This window comes from Perissodus microlepis, chromosome 19 (assembly GCF_051167445.1).
Source record: "Perissodus microlepis isolate ML-2025 ecotype Zambia chromosome 19, ASM5116744v1, whole genome shotgun sequence".
In the NCBI taxonomy this organism is placed as follows: Eukaryota; Metazoa; Chordata; class Actinopteri; order Cichliformes; family Cichlidae; genus Perissodus; species Perissodus microlepis.
In genome coordinates, this window is record NC_140479.1 from 23,357,949 (window position 1) to 23,380,527 (window position 22,579).

Sequence of the window (22,579 nt, forward strand, 5' to 3'; positions counted from 1 at the left end):
GTCCTCTGGTGGTGGCATTTCATTGATCGCGGAGATTTTAGTTGGATCTGCTTTTAGTCCTTCGTCAGTGAATATGTGTCCCACGTAGTTCACTTCTTTAAGTCTGAACTTGCACTTTTTTGGATTCAGTTTAAGTTTTACTTGTCTGGTCCGCTCCAGAACTTTTTTTAAATTTTTGTCATGCTCCTCTATTCCTTTGCCTCCCACTATGATATCGTCCACGATCACTGCGCATGGATATCCCATGAATATTTGTTCCATGGCTCTCTGGAAGACTTCAGAAGCGGTGTTGATGCCAAAGGGCATCCTCAGGAATTTGAATCTGCCGAAAGGTGTTGCAAATGTAGTGAGAAGAGATGAGGCAGGATCTAGTTTGATTTGCCAGAAGGAGCTCTTTGCATCCAGAACTGAGAAGATGGTTGCTCCCGACATCTGAGCAGCTACTTCCTCTACAGTTCGCATGGGATGGTGAGGTCGCATTAGTGCCTTGTTCAGATCCCTTGGATCGATGCAGATACGAACATCATCTGTATTCTTTTTGTGTGTTGCGACCATGTTAGATACCCATTCCGTGGGCTCCTCCACCGGTTCAATTACTCCCAGGGCCTGCATTCGTTGGAGTTCCTCTTTAACTCTCTTCTGCATAGGAACAGGAACGCATCTTGGAGGGTTGACGACAGGTGACACGTTTGGAGTGAGTTTCATTGAGTAAGTTACAGGTAAGTCACCGACTTCATCTTTAAACAGGTCTTTGTATTCATGAAACACTTTCTGCGCCAGTGTCTCATCCTGATCTGTGTCAACCTGGTATACTTCCTTGCTGAAACTAACCAGTTTCATTCGCACGCTGTCCTTTAATCCGATGATGGGTTGCACATCGTGTTTTACAACTTGGAATTGCAGGTCATACAACTGTCCAGCTAGCTTGCACTTGAGAGTAACTGTGCCTGTGGTCTTGATCTTCGTGCCTCCGAAAGCAACGAGATTTACCTGTTTTTGTGACTTGGGTAGGGTTTCGTTGTTGCCGATGTTTCTGTAAGTGTCTAGTGAGATGACGTTGCACTTTGCCCCAGTGTCTACTTTTAGTTTGAGGGCCTTATCAAACACTTTGACTGTGCAGTATCCTTCTTTGTTGTGATTGTTCTCGCCCTCCATTGTTAGGTGCTCAATGCAGAATGTCTCATCACTGTCTGGGTCAGCATCCTCTGAAATTTGGTTCACTTGTTTGCCTCTGTGATGTGGTTTTGCTGATCTGCATTGTTTTTTGTAATGATTGTATTTTTTGCAGACGTGACACTGTTGTCCGAAAGCAGGACATTGCTCCCGTTTGGCTGGATGCGAACCGCCACAGTTTCTGCAATTTTGAATGTTCGTTAGAAGTTTATTTGTTTTCCTTTTGAACTTGCCATGTTTAATCTGTACAGTGTCCACACTAGCAGATGTAATATGCTTTGGTGTAGAGAGGGCTTTGCTATGTTGTTCTGTGAGCTCGCTTATTTGGCATACACGCACCGCCTTGGCAAGAGTGAGTTCCGTCTCTTTAAGCAGGGAACGTCTGACGCTGTCACTGGTTATACCACATACTAATCTGTCTCTGATTAACTCGTCTTGTAGTGCACCGAAGCTGCAGTTTCTGGCCATGTTCTTTAACGTGCTCACATATGCTTCAATGGTTTCACCGGGTTTCTGTTGTCTTTTGTTAAAGTTATGCCTCTCCATTATGACATTGGTCTCTGGGTTGCAGATCTCCCTGAACTTTCTCTTTAGACATGCGGGGTCTTCCCTCGATTCCGCGGCGACTTCTACTATGCCTTCAGCTGATATGACTGCAGGGGCATACGTGAATGATCGCTCTCTTTCAATGGCCTCTGGTCCCGCCAGATTGAGGAGTATATAGGCCTTAGTCTTAGCATTTTTGTCACTGTGGGCAGCGGCGATAAAGATGTCATATTCGCGCTCGAACTTACGCCAGTTTTCAGCGATGTTGCCGTCAAAGATGAGAGGATCTGGGCGCCGGAATCCGTCCGCCATGTTGTGCGGTGATTGCTTTTTTCGTCGTCCTTACCGGCTCCCCTTTTCTTCTTGGACTGTGCAGGCTTTCTAATATATCCCACTTCTGACACCATGTATGTTTTGCTTATAATAATCAGTCCGCTGTAACTGTATGCCAGGCGTTTATTAGCAGCCAACATGAACATCCGTACACTCGTAGCAGGAAGTACACATAATCCCCAGAGAGAACCACAGCGACACCTGCTGGAACTCTCCGTAACAGCAGCAACAGGAGGCAGTATGGACAAACATAACATTGCTGTTATCTACAGTGCTCATACCAAATATTGACATTCAAGGTTTTCAAGCCAAGGTTTTGCCTTTTATACTAAATTTTCAAGAACTGTGTTTCTTTCAGTAATCACTACATGTTTTCCCTGTTTTTGTAAAAAAAAGAATCTTTCAAAGAAGACTTTGACATAGTACTTTTTATGTGTTATGTGTTGACCTTTTACACGTGATGCAGATTACTTGAAAACGTGTTAGGATATAGCTATAATAATATTGTACTGATCCCTTCTAATTAATACATTTCTGGATACTTCCAGAAACAAAACATTACATTTTCCCTGGACTATTTTCCCAATAAACAGGAAGTTGACAGAGGAGTGTCTTTTTCCAGTTTTCTAAAGAAGTTTAGAAACTGCAAAGAAACTATAATTGTCATATACTGGATGGTTTGTAAAATAAACCTAAGCTGTCTGTGACTTCTGGCATCGAGCAGTGAGTGGTATCACTTTGTTTGTTGCCACGTGAACCAGATGGGCTCCAACGAGCACGCTCTTTTAACCTTTTCCTTAATGAGTTTGGCCCTGGAAGTCTGACGCCTCGTTTCTTGAGATGTGCCCGAAGCGCTCAGGGGTTGCTTATTTTAGCCGCCTCATCACGAGAAGTGTCAAACGAAGAATTAATCAGGACTGATTAGCGACGCCGATTTCACCACCCGCAACTTGAGTACTCGAAATGTAAACAAACGGAAAAAAAGGCAACCCTATGAGCAAGAAACGCGCAGTGAGCCGCACATCCAGTTGGGAAATTAAGCTGCTTTAATCAAGCAACACTGAAAACAGTACAATATCGATGAATTGCTGCAGTGTGTGAAAATAAACTGCAAATATATACATTAATCATTACTGGGTGTGCTGTAGATGACATCGTCTCCAGGAACTAGGCATCATTTCAATCTTCTGTATTCAGACCTGATGGGGTGGTATTGATTAGATGGAACGCAGGCAGGTAATAGATATATAAATGAAAAATGTTTGAAGGCCTGGGAGATCGGGGGAAAACTTGACAGGCAGATAAATTACGATAAAAACTTTAGAAGTTGACCTTCTCGGTTTCATAGCAGTGAACTCCATGAACCAAAGTATTATATTTGATCCTGTTTTCTACTGCTGCACATTCAGATCCACTGCTCTGCTATCATGGTCGTGCACAGTTTTAAAATTATACATCATTAGCATGGAAAAAAAGTAAAGCTGAATAGGACTAATGTTGCTTCTCAGCCTCAGCTTAATGCAGTATTGAGTGTGGACCGAGTCTGACGTCACTTTGTAAACAGAAACAGCCCCTTCAGCATCTGTGCTCCGCTCCGCCCTTCATCTGTCTCTCCAACTATCCTCTATATGTTCGTTTCGTCATTTGTTTTGCAGAGTAAGCCATAAAAGCACCGACCATTGACCATGTATTAATGCCTACACGCTTTTTGGTGCTGCTGTAGTTATTATGTCATTATGGTGTGATGAATATTGTCAACATTACAGAGCGTTATCTGTGTATGAAAACTCGTGATTAGTACTGGAATTGCTTTGTAGTGTTTGCCAGCTTTCCCCCTCTTTACCTTATGCACAGGTTACAAAACGCAACACATGATCGATCTTAGAAAATAATATTCCCTGTCCTCCTCTTATTCCCACGAAAAGACGAAAAAAGCCATTTAGCTGAGGCTTTAAAGGTTTTGTTTTTCATATTAATATTAGGCTCTGCATTCATTCACAGTGTTTGACTTCCATCCTGTGCACCATCCAGTGTAGCAGAACTTTATCCCTATGAAGTGAGAGCCACATTCAGAGACTCCAAACGAACAGAGTTATGTGCAGTATTTAATGGTCGGAGCACTTTACTGCCTGCAGTGCTGTATATTGATTTGTCTCTAATGCCTGTCACCGCTCTGTGTCTTTCTCGCTTCAGCCAAAAGGCTTTCGGCGGTACTACAGCTCTCCATTACTGATCCAGGAACAGTATGGCTGCATCAAAGAAGTCATGCCTATTGGTGAGAAGCTTATCATAGGATACTTTTGGTTCATTTCAACTTAATTCTCCCAAAACTGGGTTTCTAATTGAGCAGTTTCATAAAATGGATGCACAAGGTTTTACAGTCTGGTAATTTGCCACATGGTTTTGTGTCTGTAACATGCTTTTCTAAAGCCTGCGGCAATAAGGTGGACCCCGTGTATGAAGCCCTGAGGTTCGGCACATCATTGGCACAAAGGACAAAGAGAGCCAGCAGTTCTGAATCTCCCCACAGAAACTCTGTAAGAGCAACATACCTCTCTCTACTTTTATTTAAAGATTAATTAGATTTATTTATTTATTTTGCCAGTTTCTTTTTGTCCATATCATAAAGTATCCTCTTTATTGTGGCATATAAAGACTTTCTATCAGGAAATGGACTACACTTTATATTTTGTCTCACTGTAGCAGACACTGTGTAGCTGATGATCTAAATAGATATTGCTACTGCAGGGCTGTAAACACTACCAATAAAGGCAGTCTGGTCCAGACCTATGACAGGAACTCTCACGTTACAGCTCTGAAGATGAATTAAAATGATTGTTTAGCCAAAGTCCCTTCCGGCCTTCTTCCATCGGTACGTTTAATGCACAGGGAAATCTGTTCTTCACATTGTATCACTGCTAATGTAAGCTAAACTGCACGAGCAGTCTGGATACGCACCTCTGTATGATGACATTTGAAAGCTGTTGGGTTAGGGCCATTCTGTCCTGTCCTCTGCAGCTGTTAGTGAATGGGTGTATGTGTGTGTCAGTTGAGGCTTACAGAGACAATGTGATCTCAATGGGGGTTCTCATAATAGTTTCCAAATGTAGACTATGAAACAGCATGTTTACTGCTCTCCAGACTCCCAGATAGCTGGTTATTCTGTAAAAAAGAATGAATTTTAACTAATGCTGTGCTCAAACCTTCAACTATCTATCTAACTAATTAGTAGTACATCATTCCCTCTCTATTTCTGCACTTATCTAATTGAATTTTGCCCGTTCAATTTTTGTCTTTGCAGACCAGTGATTTGGATAAGGTTCCAGAGGAAGTTGTGGCTCACAGCAGCAGGCAGGAGCTGTCGAGAAAACACAGCGATGATGGTGAGTATTCACTGCAGTACACAGTGTGCATCTGGATTAATGCCACGTAGTGACAGGAAAAAATGCACCGCTGTTGCTCTTCCCATAAAAGAGAGAATTAAAGAAGGTTGCAACATCAAATTCTCCATCTATGAACCATCAACGAAATTTTCTCCTTATTCTCCATTAAAGCCAGTCTTTAAAATAAGATGTTATGTGAACTTTTCTGTGTTCTTTACTGTGCTTAGCTCTTGATTCAGCAGTGGGCGGGGTTTTCCAGCTGTACAATAGCATCCGTAGTAAAGGGCAATGCAGTGACCCTTTATACTCCAGAGTATTAAGCCTAAGACGATAGAACTAAAGACTACAAAAAGAAGACATTGTTTTGGAAAATGCTGTTTGAAGCATGGTAATAATACTGCTGAACTAACCGAACAAAAGAAGAAATTACTTCACTTTTAGCTTGTGTCATGTGCTCGCCTTCCAACTGCTCTTGTTTTATGATTAGCTCAAGCTAACAGGGAAAAAAGCTAATTATGTTAACTGAAAACTGTATGTGGATTTCTATGATCACAGTGATGACACTTAGATTTGAAGTGCCACTTTCAGGCCAATGGTGCCTGCTGCAGACATGTTTATGCTCTTGATTTAGTCTTGATTTTCTTCCACATGTGACAACATTAGATCCATTTTTTGCCTTCTGATACAGTTATATCCTGCTACTTTAAAACTAAGTACAACTTTATTCAGACTGTTTAGTTGGGCAAAGTTCATTTTGTGTTGTTTTCTCAGTTTTTACGGTCGTTGAGAACGGGACAGAGCAGTACCACCACCCAGAAAGAAAACCCGACAGTTTGCAGGTGAGAAACCATTATTTTACATTTTATAATAGATTGGTTTTCTGTGCATGTGCATGAGTATAGTACAACACTGAGAAGTACTGTTCTTGGAATACCAGTTGATGTGGATTGATGTTGTCGTTTTATATGCAGGAAAGAGTTGCACGGTTTCTTTTTTCCTTCTTAAATGTATGTAAATGTCAGATGGACAGACAGACAATCCTTATTTATAAGTAACACGTGTTCCTCAAAGCCAAAAAGCACAACAGCTGTCGGTTGTTCCAGCCCAGTTTGTTCTCCGGAAGCCACACGAGCTTCCAGTTTAGTTTAAAAACAGACATCTGAGGTACAGATTGATTTTTCACATGAAGATACAATTTGTTGTCCTTTCATGAATTACAAAAAAGCTTTTTAGAGAAGCACTAAACTGGTAATTATATAGGTAAGAGCGAGAGAAACTAAAGTGACTGCATCCTATAACTGTCTTTTCAGCAGTTTCACAAGTCAGCAACTCGGACTGTGTAGTGAACTTTTCCACATTTTCCCTCTTAGCTTTCACAACGTTAGTTTTTTTTGGAGCTCAGTTCCTGAACTTTCTGGCTCACCTGAGGACTGATACCCTGCCAGCCCGTTCTTCATCTCCGCTTCCACCGTCACTGCTAAATTTCCCAGGACTTCGGGGGAGCACTCTCTTTTCTCTTCCTGCCGTAACAAATCAAACCCGGTCTGACACGACCACTGGCCAGCGCTGATGCAGACAACTCTTGACCTTGGTGCTTGGATTCGGTCTGTTTATTCTCCACAGTATAGATGCAGTGCAAAATTCATGCCAGAGAAAGAAAAAGGTTAAACCTCTGTGAATATCTTATCGCCCCCTGTGGAGCATCCATGAATATTTCATTGGCATATTTCAACTCTTCTTCTCCTCTCTGCCTTTTCCTTCCACACTGGAATTTGTGGGAGAGGTGTTCTTAGTATTGATGCTCTTTGTAGATATTTTCTATGTGCCACCATCTATTCTGTTTACTTTTATTGCTTAACATGTTTATCTCCGTTGTCAACAATGGAAAAAGACCACAGATACTCAGACAAACACAAAAATGAGCAAATATCCGTACAAGGGAACACACACGCGCAGATGCACGTATAAACACCTCGACTCTGCAATATAATCTAGCAGTCCAGTCGTCCATTTCAGAGCTTGAAATGCATTGTGCAGTGTTATCAGGCTGGACCGAGCACAGCTGGCAGCAGGCTGTTTGTCTGTCAGCCGACAGCTCCATTAGCTCAGGCTGGCGGACAGACAGATGGAGGCACTGCAGGGTAATGAGCAGAGAAAGGAAAAAAGGTTGAAAACGGCTTCTTCCCTTGAGAAGGAGCAGTTTTCAAATTGAGATGAGGGACTCGCAGTCTCAAATGGGAACACATGACAGGATGGCCATCTGTTCACACTTTTCAGGTTTAGTGTTAAATTCTCAGAGATCAATAGCCAGTAAAATGGTCTGATTCTTGCTGATTAATGACATCTTTTTGCTTCTATTCTCTTTTTTTCTTGGTACCTTCTCTGTTTTCTTTTAAACTGCTGTGGCCTCTGCTCATTCACTGCTGCTGGACACATAAAATGTAACATCATTTGGAAGCAACTCGTAAAAAATACTGATAAATATCATTCAGGCCCCAGACCTGGAGCCTTTAAGTATCTTTCAGCTGTTTTTATCTTTATTTTTTGCAGCTTTGCTGTTTTGAATCAGCCTTAGCTCTAGACAGCAGGCAGCTGATTTAATGAAGATTTTCTGATGGCCCACTTTATTTGCCCACTCAGCAACAAATGGCATGCCTAGTTAGAGCTGGATCGTTCCAACAGGAGTTGTAGCCACCAGAGCTGAAGACAGCACTCGACTTACACTCGTGAGATGGCCAGCATAACACAAACATAACACATAACACAGTGATTCCTAAACAGGAGATGCTTATTCAGTTGCCAGAAGTTTTGTTAAAAGATGAACTATTCCAGTTAAACTACTAACTGAGTGTGCATGAACAGACCTGACAATTTGAGTAACTGAGGTTATAGTTTATAGAGATTCACCGATTCACAGATCCAGATTTAAAACCCTGTTTTTCGCCCTAAGACTGTTCAATCAAGCTCCAACCTCCCACGATCCTGATATAGGGCTAAAAAAACCTGATGTATGAATATAAGATTAAACAGTAAGTATGCAAGTAGTATCTATAATGAGCTTTTTTACATTTGTCCCTGCTTCTTATTTTGATAGCTCTCTTGCAAAGGAGATTATTATCTCACCCAAACCGACCTCACATCCAATGATCCCGGCGGCCACAACATTGGGACCTCACAAGGCCTGTGAGCTGCTCCTAGTTAGTTGTAATGGATCGCCACTGTCTGATGCAGTTTTCACCCAGAGGTCAGAGAGGCACTTTTCCTCGTGGCCGCAGATAACTAAGCTCATCCATCACCCACATTTCCAGTCCACATGGCCGGTGCTGGGGGAGAACAAAAGACCAAAACCCATTTTTGTCATTACTGTAAAGTGCCACGATTTTAGAAAAGTCTCCTGCTGTCCTAAAACAGCTATTATCCCTTTTTTATTTTTTATTTATTTTTTTTTGCATTTTCCTTGCTGTTACCATGCAAAAAGAGGGCAAGTTATTGTTTGGATGGATTTCATGGGCACAGCAGGCACGATTCAGATTCAAGGTGATGAAACGGGAAAACACACCCACCAGGTTTTATGAGCAGGTGTGAATAGCGCCAGAATGGCGGCATATCTCCCTGCTAATTGTGCTAACACCTCTCTGAGAACTTCCTCTCCACCCACAACCATGTCCTGTTTAAACTTCCCAAGTGTTTGTAAGAAAAAAGAAAAAAGAAAAACCCCGATCTTTCTCCCACTCATGTTGATGGAGGATTAAAGGGAACAGATTGTAAAGCAACTTAAGCAGCTCCTCAGTCTATCAGTGTGCTGTAAATACACTAATGTGAATGCCAAAAGACTATTTTAAGATATGACAACAGAGAAAGTAGTGTTAGACTGCATTTTGGTCTGTCTTGTAGTTAGAGCAGAGCATGCTACAGAAAGACGTCCTCAAGCTCAACACATATGTGGCCTTGTACAGCTTCACCGCCCAGGAGAGCCACGACCTGGAGATGAGGTTAGTGCACGTACACACACATGCACACATGCTCTAATAATAAGAACACCTGCACATGAACTTAGACTGTGAATTAACTGACTTTGACATATAGGGATTTCTTTAGATAGATTTCTCTTTTCTTTAAAATAAGAAATAGAAGCAAATACGAGGCTCACGCACTGCAACCCAAACATGATTTATCTTCACTGAAATTTAAGTTAAACTTTCCGAACAAAACAGATGGAATTCAGCGCTTACTCATATCCTCAAAGGGAAGGGAAGCAAGGGAAAATTTAAAACACAAGAAGTCATGTTGCTCAATTCCACTTTGTTCTCTCTTTATCTCGTGTCATTTTTATCTTATATAGACTAATTACTGTCTTCAGAGACAAGAATGGATTCACAAAAGGAACTAATTAGTGCCCTCTTTTTATGTAACACTCCTCAAAGATTTATTTCTTTGGTGTGGCCTCATTAATGTTACCTGGGTGTGTGCCAGCATTATTTATTAATATCAAATCTGTTACATGTCTTCTTAGATTTATCTTCAGAGAGTATGACGGTCTTTGAAAGTCCATTTATAGATCCTTTAAAGGGTCCCTTCAGTGTACCAGGCACACATGCTGTTTCTGAAGGATAACATTGAGTTTATTGTAGTTAAAGTGATGAGACATTCATACTTTTCATGTCAGCGCAGAAGCAGATACTTGCATAATTTGGGCACAGATGCCAAAAGCCTCACTTGTTCGTGTATTGTTCACAGTTTGCTCCATACCGATTAGACATTTTAGTTATTAGTAATTACTAAATGTAATTACTAATTAGTAACATTTAGTAATTGGCTATTAGTGGTGGAAGAAGTCCACCACTAATTGCTTGAAATAGGTTGTTTTGAATTGTAATAAGAATGTAAGCAAATATTTTGAAATTCCATCAATTAAAGCAAAATACTAATTTCAAAAACTGCATTTAAAGTGTCAAAAACTGCATGATATCTAAAGGCATTACATTGTGGAGCTTGTCTGTCATTTTCCCATTTTCACAGTGACCACCACCCCATCTACACTATTGTTTTGGTATTTTGGTATTGTTTTTAATTAAATCCAGAGACAGCGATCACCTAATGGGTCACCCATGGTGTCCAAATTGGACTCAAAGTCAAAGTTTCATTGGTTATTTTCAATGGATTTCCCCTCAGTCATTAGTTTGTGCAGCACCAAAACCAGTGACACTTAAACTTTAGTGCTTCATGCTTTAAAATAACCTTTGAATTATAATGGATTATGAGCTCGATAACATCATTGATGTTTATGTTGCTCATAGTACAAATAAGTTTGTAAGCTCAGCCATGGCATCAACACAATCTTAAGTATCACCTCAGACATTATTCACATATGCATTATTCTAATTTTGAACACTTAGTCAGACAATATTGTGTTATGATAGTATATGAAAGCAAATTTCTGACTTTTATACTAAGCAGACTTATTTTGAGCTTTTTAGCCTTTATTTTTGACCAGACAGTAGAGTAGAGAGGAAAGCGTGGAAACAGAGGAGAGCGAGGAGAATGAAATACATGCAGGAAAACCATCACTCCTAGTTCTGCCTGAGCTTTCTTCCTGTCAAAACAGAGTTTTTCCTTCCCACTATCACCAAGTGCTTGTTCAGAGGGTGTCGTCTGATTGTTGGGGTTTTCTCTCTGTTATTTTCGGGTTTTTAACTTACAAGAAAACATGCCTTGAGGTGACTGTTGTTGTGATTTGGTGCTCTACACTATCCCTCTGAACTGAACTGAACTGGTCGCCTGCTCAGCCCAGTGAGCAGTCAGTCTCCCCTCGCTCTCTCTCTGCTTTCCTGTCGGCTCTCTACACTTTCCTATCGATAGAGCCAAAAAATAACATAGTATTTCCTAAAATGTTGGCGCAGACTAATTTTAAGCAGAACAGCAGTTCTGCTTAAAATAGTTCAAAAACAACTGCTGACATCAGCAGCAGCATGATGTCAGCAGTTGTTTTTGGTTTTAACAAACAACTAATTAAAATCACCTGATGTAGCACCGGTTGGTCTGTGGTCAGAACTGAAAAAAGGTTGCATTTCTGACCCAGAGCTACACAGCCTTGGTGTCCTCAAAAACATATTTAAAAATTGCATCCAAAGATTTATTAACATTGACAGCAGACGGTGATTTTTACGCACACATACTTGAAGAGTAATTTAAAGTAGGCAGAGCTTCACATGTCTGGCCTGCCTTTTTATCAGTCTGAAACGAAGGGTCCAGGTTTTACTCCCCGCCTTAACCATGACTGATTGGGCGTCATACTTTGAAATAGGCCCTCGGGAAAGAACAGTCCTTCAGCCTAAGTGCCCATTTGTTCTTGCTCTCGCAGAAATCTTCTGAGGATTTAAGGACAAGTGAGCAGGAGTGCACTTGTTCTTTTCATCTCTTTCCTACATGCACACAGTCGTGGGTCGCTCCCCTCCCTCGTCGAGAAAAAAACTTCAGTCGTTACACTTCATTTGAAATTCATTCATCTCAAGTACTTCAACTCCTCCAATGCCTTTATTTCAAATCTATTTTCTTCTTCTGAAAGGCTGCATGAGGGTTTTTTTTCTTCCTCAGCTGGGCTTATTTCAGGCTGTAATCAATACCTCAAACAAAAACACATAAAACAAAGATGATTGAACTGATTCCTTATTCAGAAAGTTCACATTTCATTTTAATTTTAAAGTGTGTGTCGGGGGGGAACAAGTTTATGATTAGTTTCACTTTCCACCACACGCTTTGATTACTTGATTACCTTTGGCCACAGTGATTGTAATGATGACGAATGTTTTTGCAGTTTAGCAGCACAGCAACCCTCTTCTCGCTTTCACAGCTCATTTTTTTCATAATTAAATTATTTGAAGGTAACATTTCCCCTGCTTCTAATTGGAGCATTAATCTGCATTGTTGCCATCACCTCTCAAGATTTTACAGTGTTGGGCACTTTGTGTTTCTCACCTTCCATGAAAGGTGTTTTTTGTGAATCATTTCCTTTTTGTATCACAAAAGGAAGTAAAAGGAAGACAATTACATAAACCAACACTTGGCACCGCTGCGTTGGTCCTTTAGATTTTTATTAGTCAAATTTAGCCCGTAGCTTTGAACAGATGTTTGTAATTATGGCACACAGGGCAGTGGGATAGACTGATTCATGCATTTCCTGGATGGATGAAGGAAAATTACTCGGAGCAAACGGAATTTAGGGGCATTACATGCCATTTAAGTGTGAAAATACCCTCTCTATCGAAGTCTAAATATCGAAGGGATCATTATGTTTCCAATCAATGATGGATTTGAGTATTTTTCCTTTGTTTTCAAATAATTCATGGATGTTTTCATGTATTGCAGAGCAGGAGACAGGATCTTGGTGGCCGATGACTCCAATGATGACTGGTGGAAGGTAGGTATTACATCACTGTGTTACAGCAAAGTTTCACTAAGTTTTTTTTACACAAAGCCAAGAAAAAGCCTTAAAAGAAACAGACCGATAAATGATATAAGTCTGGTTGTGAATTATAGGAGCAAGGAAACAGGGTAACTCAGGACACAAATGCATAACATATAAATTAGGGAGATGAAAGGGCCGATTGCATGACGGCACAGAGACAGCCTGTCGCCACCAGACCATGAAGGAAATCATCACGCATTTTAACACCATTGTGCTCTGTAGGCTGTAGATAAACAGAGACATCTGGCCAGTTTGGTCTTTAAACAAGAGATACCAAGGAAAGAGGCAAACATTAGCACCTGATGAAGCACCTGCATGCAATGTGAAAACATCATAGTGAACCTAATACATGATTTACAATAGCATTTACTCTAAAGGTGTGTGGACGGTTTTTATCAAGGCTTTGATGTAATCGTGCCAAGTTTGAACCCTCTCATGTCCTGCCGTTTTATGACTCCTTTTTTCAGGGTGTAATTGAGGACAGGATCGGATTCTTCCCAGCAGCCTTTGCTCATCAACTGCGGGCTGCTGACCAAGTCTTCAGGTGTAACAGGACGTTCATTGGCTGCAAGGAACAAGGCCAAATCACCCTGAAGGAGGGACAGGTACTGCAGGCTTGAGCAGATGTGTCCTCGTGGGGGATGAGTAAAAGCTGTTTTAATCTTGAGACAGTATAGTGAAGTGTCCAACGGCAAACGTGTAATAGACATGAAATGGGCACTCATACAGAAATTGCATTACCAGCAGGGAAAGACAATATATTTAAAGCCACAAAAAGCGTACTAAGTACATTCCAGGGTCCTCAATGGTCAGAGTCAATTAAGATAGGGCGCTGATATGTATTTACATGTAAATGTGTTAATAATGTCTGTTTAAACACGCTCCCGTGATTATTTCATGTTGGCTTGAATTAAAATAAAAAATGATCTTTATTGACCTAGACCAGTGAAACTGTCTTTCTGTCATCATGAAGCAATATCTAGAAAATCAAGTCACATGACATCGTCTGTTGTTGCACTTTCCCAAGTGGAGCACACAGTCGGGATTTAGCTACAGTACCTGACAGGTTTAGGAAAGACATGAAAAAGAAATGGCATCTGGGTAAGCATGCGAGAGGTATGACACGACCACCTTTGGCTCATTGTAGATTCACCAGATAATTAGCTACTGTATTCTCACATAAAAGCGATTGGACACTAAAAATGTTTCTTCTTTTCACGCGAGAAGCTGAGAAAAGTTCAGAGCTGCAGTGATTATGATAAAGTGTTCTAGGAGGGAACACGGGACTTACGTCAGCCTGGATCCAAGCTAGTCTGTAATCAGGTCAGGTATGGGAGATGTTTTGCTGTAACACATCTCAGGTCTGTGTGTATGTTTAATATCAGGGTGGATTCAAGTACACTCTCTTCATCAAGGCGTATAACACAGTCATACATTTTCAGCTACAGCTGCGTAAAGGATAGACGATAGAGCTGCATGCTTTGGTGGCAGTGTTTGTTTGGGTCAAGTGCAATTTATGTAAGTCAGATTTGGAATATGTCCAGTATTCTGATTTTTTTTAATGCAATGCTAAAGAAAACTGCAAACAGTCGTTCTTATGATTAAAAGTAAGGATATGGGTCATTTCATGGCACTTGTGGAAGCTCTTAGTAGTCTTCGGGCTTAACATTAGCACGATTCATATAGGGAGCAACATCTTCATTTTGGGTTGGGGAAGCAATGACCTTATTATGGATATTAACATTTCCACATTAGGCCTGTATCTAATTCACGAGCACACTCCAGCTACTACATTGCATCTGATTCATATTATCCAGCAGCTCTTCAGACATTATATTACCTTCCTGCAGCTCCCGCATTGCCTCTTACCTCCAGTGACTCTTCAATTGTAGACAATTATTCACTGAAAAGCTCAAGTGGATTTGGCAGACAGAGGAGCATAATGGCTGCACTTAAATCAGGGCCCCTTTTTCCCACAATGCTGTCCAGGGCATGTTGGGACTCTGAGGAGATTTAAAGTAAGCAACCCCCAGTGGAGATTTAACCACCAAACACAAAATGATCCTATGACCCACTCACTCTCCTTCCAGCCTCTCAATCCCAAGGGAAGTTGTTAGGGAGTACTCAGATCAAGCTTGCAAACACAGTGTGCTCTGACCTATTGTGAGTGTCAATGAGTGAATAAGCTTGATCATGTTATGATCTTATTTCCTTAAAACACACTCCTGCTGTCTATAATTGATTATTAGTTTGATAACCATTATGTATTTTTAAAAGAGGCAATTTTTTAACTCTCATAAACAACTCAATAATATACATTCTGGATTTTCTTATTATGGCTATGGTTTTCCAGCATCTTACCTTCCAGTAACTCAGAATGGATCCATAGTAAGACCTGTTTGTGCTTTATTAGGTACTTTTTTCTGATTAACTGCTTTCTACATGTCCTGTTTGTCGGTAAAGTAAAATTTTTCTTCTGGCTTTCAGATCTGTGTGAGCAGCGAGGGCGAGCACAGCGGCTTCATCAGAGTGGAGAGCGGAAAGAAGAGGGGCTTCGTGCCCTGCGATGTCCTGGAGATCATCTGAGACAAACTTTCAGAGAAATAAAGACCGAGACGGAGAGAGTCAGAGAGAGAGAGAGATCAGGATGAGCCACCTGGAGGAGTTCACCCCATCAGAAACTGGAGTTCGAACTCGTAAAAGCAGCGCTTGTTTTATCAGCGCGCCTTCCTCTTTGTTCCCTCTCGAATCAAAAGGAGAGATGAGATGAGAAACTGCTTTTTGTTTGCAAGGAGACGGGAGATCACTGTGTCACTGGATTTTATTTAAATTTATCCTAGATGGGGTTTGTTTTTTTAAAAATTTCCCCTTAGTTCTATCCAGCCTGTTTACTTTTTGAAAGCAGGGCTAACATTTTAAGCCTAAAACACAAACACATGCTTGAATGATTATTTTTCAGTATATAAATGGAAGTCCTTCAAATAATTTAGTTTCTCATGCTTTTATATTATGCCCCAAGCAAAAATAGAGTAAATGCAACATAGTGTAAGCTCAAAGATGGCTATTTTGAATGGCAGAGTGCACATCATGGGAGGGCAATGGAAAATAAACTGAAATGAACACGTATGAGCAACTTGTATAAACTGCTTACTGCAAAATTAGATTATTTAAGCCTCCAGTTTGTCCTGTGTCTCTCTACAGAGTCCTCCAAAAAAAAGTAACACGTTTCTCTTGTAACAGGTACGAAACAGCAAAGCGCAGGAAGTTAAAGAAAAGCGCATAAGGGAGTAATTTCAAAAGAGTTTGAAATTCTCTGTGGTCTTCACTGTCCTTTCACCATCTTTACTTTCAAGACTTGTCTCAAAATTATTATTTTATCCATAGATTTATTATTTGCTTTAATTTTTCATCAAAGATTTACAGTATGGCAGTATAATAGGAACAGAATAGTGTTTTTAATGATCACAATGTGTTTGATCTGCTGGGAAAGGCCTGTGGAGAAAACGTGTAACTAAATGACACATTTCTAGTTAGCGTGGTAACTTCGAATGTGCTAACTGGTGTGCTTTTCCTCCTCCTTGGCACAGACTCTCATGAGCGGGACTTCATATTCAGTTTATAGCCAAGTGCATTTACAGCAAGCTGTTGCATCAGAGTAGATATAGTATATCTGTTAAAGGTTCTGCACTGAAACTTGGCTTTATTGAATATCCAAGGAAGCTTAACTGTACATAATATATGTACAAAAATAAAATTCTTTATTAAAGTATTCTGCAGAGAGTTATTCCCGAAAAGCTTCATGGTTGGTCTTCTCGTCTCACAGCAAAAAGATTATGGGTCCTGTTCAGGATGTACCCTTCCACTCACCTTATGATAAGCTGACATAGGCCACAGTTATAGACACAGTTTATTCTGGCTTTCAGTGGAAGTGAATGGTTGTGACTCATTTTATTAGGCGTGCGAAACAAATTCATCTTTGCAGCAGTATCAGAAAATTACTTAGGAGGATATGTTTCATTTATCTCACACTTACATTTTCTCGCTCTTCACATCAGTTTCCAAACTGGCAGCTCAAAGGTTGCAATCAAACATCAGAGAAAAAAAATCTATGTTGAGTTTTAGCTTAATGTATTCTCAGGTATTTAATGCTAAAAATTAAGCTAAATGAGCAACTCTTTTAGGACCAAAGTCTTGTTTTGTAGTGCCTAAAGCACCTTGAGACGACCGTGGACCCATTCTGATTTGAGAAAGAATGAGCCTTGATTGTGTACAAATACTTTTTATACATTTGTACACAAATACAAATAAAAGGTAAAAGGTAAAAGTTGATATTGGGTTTGTGGGTTGTCTGCTTTGCATAGATCATGTCGTTGTTTATAATGTATAATCACATAATGTCTAAATGTACTGACACTTTAGACAAACAAAGAGTAAAATAAGGAAGAAAAGGGGGCTAAAAGTTCGGTATTTGCAAGAAAATTGTGACGCATGGATGTTAACGGTCTTTAAATGGAGCCTGTTAACAAAATGTAACCTGTACACTCTTTTAAAGGACTCTTTTAAGTCTGTAAGTAGTCCTGGTTTATTCCTGTGTGATCTAGCGCAAAGCAGAGTCAGTGCACATCCTGCATTCTGAGAATCTTATTGCACATTCAGAGGCTTCAGCAGCTCCATTAAGCATCTGCTCACAAGTTTAAATAGTTGCCTAACTATAGAGGTTGAGACAACCACAAACAATTTGCTATTTTGGTGTTTCCTAATCTTCCTGTTCTTTGTTTGTGAAATTGCTAACGCCCACCAGGTCATCACTGCAGGGCGCCAGCAGGTCTCATATATTTGACTGCAACGCCCCCTGGTGGCTGATTACAGTAGAAACAACCGTTTGAGGTGAGGCGAGGAACACACAATGAAGGACAGGCTGTGGGAGAGCCACAGATTAATTATAACGAATGATTATGCAAAGCTGTGTATAAACACACAGAAAGTGAAAACAGGTGAATGAGGAAGAAACAAGCTTAATCTTAAAAATAGAGAGGGTGTCTTTCTCCCAAATTGAAACTGGGAGCTGGTTCCAGAGAAAAGCAGCTTGAAACCCGAAGGCTCCCATTCTAATTTTTAGGAACCACAAAAAAGTCAGGAGTCTGAAAGAGGAGTGCTCTGAGAGAGCATCACTCTGAGCTGTTTCTAATTTTAGAGATACTGTCGAAATGCAAGAAGGCAGTCCTACACATTTGTTTAATATGCGCATTGAAGGGGATATCCTGGTCAAAAAAATTCCTTACAGTGCACTAGGTAATGCACTAGGTATCTGCTTTGACACCATATTTGCTAAAAAACAATATGGTAAATGGCCTGTATTTGTATAGCACTTTTACTAGTCCCTAAGGACCACAAAGCGCTTTACACATCCAGTCATCCACACATTCACACACTGGTGATGGCAAGCTACATTGTCGCCACAGCCACCCTGGGGCGCACTGACAGAGGCGAGGCTGCCGGACACTGGCGCCACCGGGCCCTTTGACCACCACCAGTAGGCAATTGGTGAAATGTCTTGCACAAGGACACAATGACCGAGAATGTCCAACCGGCAACCTTCCGATTACAAGGCGAACTCCCAAATCTTGTGCCACGATTGCCCCAATAACCTCATAGGAGGCCATCTGGGCCCTTCTGTCTTTAAGCCATAAATCTAACTAATCAATGAATGCCATCGGATGTCATGGAAAGATAAAGGTGGGTGGAAATGTATACTATGCATTGTAATTGTACTGCCTAAGACAAGTAAGATCAATGTAAATAGTACAGAACTGATCCTAGCACAGAACCCTGTGGAACTCCATAGTTAACCTTTGTGTGTGAAGAAGATTCGCCTTTTCACAAAAACTGGAGTCTGTTCGGAAATTCTGATTTATTCCACTGCAGTGCAGCACCTTAGATTCTGATTGGCTACTCTGATAACCCCTAATTAAAACCTTAATATCTTCAGCACGGACACCTCCTCCACCTGCCCTTTGGTTGGAGCTACTGCTAAATGTTTAATGTTCTCAACAAAACAAAATAGGAACTCACAAACTGTCCAAAACTTAACTGTCATAACTGACAAAGTGTCTGTTTTGAGCTCATGTTTTCTGAACTGATATTTACTGATACTGATGTTTTCAGTGGTCACATTGATTAGCTGATTGTCCCACAGCTTGACTGCTTGCTTTTTACCTCATTGTTTGCACAGGATCTGGACTGCCTGCTCAGCACTAAGCAACACACAGTTGCTTATGAGCAGAGTGAAAAAGTTAAAGAGCCATTCACTGTGTGCTTCCTGTATTTATCACATATTTCTATATTTATGCACTTTTAAAAGAATTTGAAGGGGGTTCATGCGGATACATGCATTTTTTTCATTCGGATTAGTTTTTCAATTCTTTCACATCGTGTCATTTCGCACATACGCTGCATCTCTGACTCACAAATGTATATGCAGATGTACAAAATGACAGCACCTGCTGTCAGCAGCAACAAGACTTCTTGTAAAGTTTTTTTTCTTTTCATAAATTTGCCAAGTGTGCATTTAAAAGAAGGCACGTACATCATGTGCTTGAATAGGTGTGATGCAGGAAGGTGGTGGTGGTCTGTGTTTCCTTTTCAGCTGTTAACCCATAAAACCCTCATGGATACATAAACCTTTACAATCAAAATACATATTTAAATTATACATGTGGGCAAATATGAAAAGTGGTATGTGGTGTGAGAGGTCCAACATGCACACTAGTAGTGATTGATGGTGGTGGTGTGGAGACCGAGACCTTGAAAAGCTTTGACGTTGAAAAGAAAAGCCTGACAACACCACCTTGGGAATTTTTCATTTAAAACTTAGACCATCAAGAAAGAATTAACAGCTGGATGTGGTTCAGATCATTAAGAAGCTGAATGTTATTAAAAATGTTGATCTGCAGGGCCCTGGGTTCAGAGTGCAAACATGCTGGGCGTCAAAGATAGCTTTATGAGATTTGCAAATAATTGCATTCTGTTTAAGGGTCACATATGTAGTAAAATAAGCCCTGATACAGTTGACAAACAATCTCCATAAGCTGAAAAGAGAATAAAAAGCCCACAAAACAGCTGTGATGAAACAGCGTGGACAACTATGAGTCCTGCCATCACCATCGGCCTTCTCTTGCTCTCCACAAGTAAGAAAAGCATCAATATTTACTAAACCTTAATGATAATTCAGCTACTTTTCTAAAGCATGTTCTATTTCTTAGCTTTTGTTGAGTCATGGAAGTCTCTGAAGGTCCAAACTGTGCAGAAGCATTTTCTACAGCAGTTACAGCAACATGAAAACAAGAAAGGTGACCACAACAAAGACCACAAAGAGGGGGTGAGAAAGCTAAAACTTCCTCTGCAGAAATAGTGACTCACTGACATGTGAGCACATTACATTTATTATATTCATCCAAACGAGTGCTTTTTTATATTGAAAGCGTTTTTTTTATCTGAGACTTTTAGCTTATTATGCAAGTAAAGCAGGCTAAAAGATCTCAAAAAGCCACACATGATGTGATCTAAAGAAATAACTAAGAAACAACAAAGTCATCAATATCTATAAGTCTGGAACAAGTTACTATTTCTAAGGCTTTGGGACTCTGGTGAACTACAGAGAGAACTGTTATCCACAAATGGGAAAAGAGGTGAGAAAACTTCCCAGGAGTGGCTGGCCTACCAAAATTACTCCAAGAATGTACCAATGACTCATCCGGGAGGTCAATGAAGAACCCAGAACAACATCTAAAGAACTGCAGGCCTCACTTGACTCAGCTGAGGTCAGACTTTATGATTCAACAAAAAGAAATAGTGAAAAGAAAAAAGCTGAATTTTCTGGAAGGTTTAAATTTGGCTACATCCGGCATAAAACGAACACACTATTTCATAAAAAGAACATCATACATGGTGGTGGTAGTGTGATAGTCTGGGGCTGCTTTGTTGGTTCAGGACCTGGACAATCATCAGTTCATCTCCTGAAACTCAGGTATGCCTACGTCAGATGTGAAAAAGTAATTGCCCCCTAAACCTAATAACCAGTTCTTCAACAAGACCTGTAATCAAGTATTTGTGATAACTGACCCACTCATCTTTGCAGAATTCCTTTAATTCCGGCCCATTGAAGGGTTTCTGAGGGTTTAATCACCAATTACTATTAATATTAGACAAAAAAAAAAACAAAGTGAATACAAAACACAGTTTTTAAATTATGATTTCATTTATTTTACTGTATCTTGTTTGTCTAAATAAAATTATTTTGGCGAAATCCATCACTCATAATTCCTGTAAATCTCAGTAAATATGCCACAAGTCAGTAGTGCTTTTACTTTCTGCTTTATCAGTTCTATAGTTTTGTTGTTTTACAGTTTATATACATGCAAATAAATAAATAAGTTATTTTGGCTTAACCTGAAGAAACCCATAGTGAATCTGTTAATTTACTATTTTAAATGTATTTACTTGAAGGACAAAATGGGGAGGCCTTTAATGTGCCAGTGAGTGGCAGACTTCTGAAGCTGGGCTAATGAAGGATCTTAAAAACGGTAAGAAAATCAAGTTGATCAATGTCTTAATAAACAACCACTCTGCCCGGACCATATGTGCTAATCTGAAGCTCTGTAAGCATTTCATCGTCGCACAGTTTAGTTGGACATCTGCATATTGAGCATCTCCACCCCTAAAAAAATCTACTAGCACTTACGCTACTCTCATGGGGCCCAAACTGTTTGCTGACACCTTTGACTGATGAAAGTTCTCCACAAGTTGTATGACTATCTGACCATCTTTGAGTCATTTATTCATTCTGCAGTGCCGTGGGATGCTGTTGTGTTAGTGGGGAATTACAGATGCATGCTGTAAGAAACATGCAGCAGTTGTTCATTTTAGGTAGTCAGTGGTGAGCTATGTGTACATATTGTGTTTGCACATTACATTTTAAAACTGAAGCTGGAACTTGATTCACAGGGAGTGAATCTTATGCAATCTACCACAGACAAACGAATGTTTGCAGGTGCATCACTACTTACCCAGCAGCCGCAGCAGTCTCTGTGTTTGTGCAAGATACATTCTTTATTAACTCAATCTAACAGCCAGTCCAAACAGACAGAAACATCTGAGATAATGACACTAAATCTGCCCTTTGCGTCCATCAGAAACAGGACAGTATAGTTACTTTCTATTTATCATTGCAAAATTAGTTTTTATTTCTGCGATGTCATTAATTTTCCTATGCGTATGCTTATCATGAGACTGATACTGACATTCACAGTTAAATAGTTGCTTTTTAGCGTGCACACTATAAGGATATTGACTCATTAGTCATCATCCAAAAAGAATTACAATCTTCTATAACCACTAAGCCATTAACTGTGCAATTACCAGAGATTTATAAGAATAATAAGGGAGTCTTAAAAATTATTTCTAAATTTTGCTCAGAATGTTAGCTGTGTTAACAAGGGATTATTAACACTAAAACTGAATATGTAACTGTGGCCTATTTGGGTGTGATAAAAAAAAGAGCTAAAAGTGTAAGTAGTGTCAAGATAACTGCTAATGTCTAGTCTGACAAATAATATGTTCCCCAGTCTAAAACGAGCACTTGGACATAACTTTGAATAAAGGTCATTAACCCACACAGGTT

At 40.1% G+C, this 22,579-nt stretch overlaps 1 protein-coding gene across 2 annotated transcripts in view; it reads left to right on the plus strand.

Moving 5' to 3' along the window:
- Positions 1-16,669, plus strand: part of stac (SH3 and cysteine rich domain) — a 35,598-nt gene extending 18,929 nt beyond the window's left edge. For both annotated transcript variants that reach the window (XM_084914491.1, XM_084914492.1), the window contains 8 exons: positions 4,246-4,327; positions 4,483-4,589; positions 5,354-5,435; positions 6,207-6,274; positions 9,330-9,427; positions 12,801-12,852; positions 13,368-13,505; positions 15,388-16,669. In XM_084914491.1, the coding sequence (XP_084770617.1) occupies positions 4,246-4,327; positions 4,483-4,589; positions 5,354-5,435; positions 6,207-6,274; positions 9,330-9,427; positions 12,801-12,852; positions 13,368-13,505; positions 15,388-15,486 (726 nt within the window). In that variant the 3' untranslated portion in view covers positions 15,487-16,669. The remainder of the gene's footprint in view (positions 1-4,245; positions 4,328-4,482; positions 4,590-5,353; positions 5,436-6,206; positions 6,275-9,329; positions 9,428-12,800; positions 12,853-13,367; positions 13,506-15,387) is intronic.
- The last annotated feature ends 5,910 nt before the right edge of the window (positions 16,670-22,579 follow it).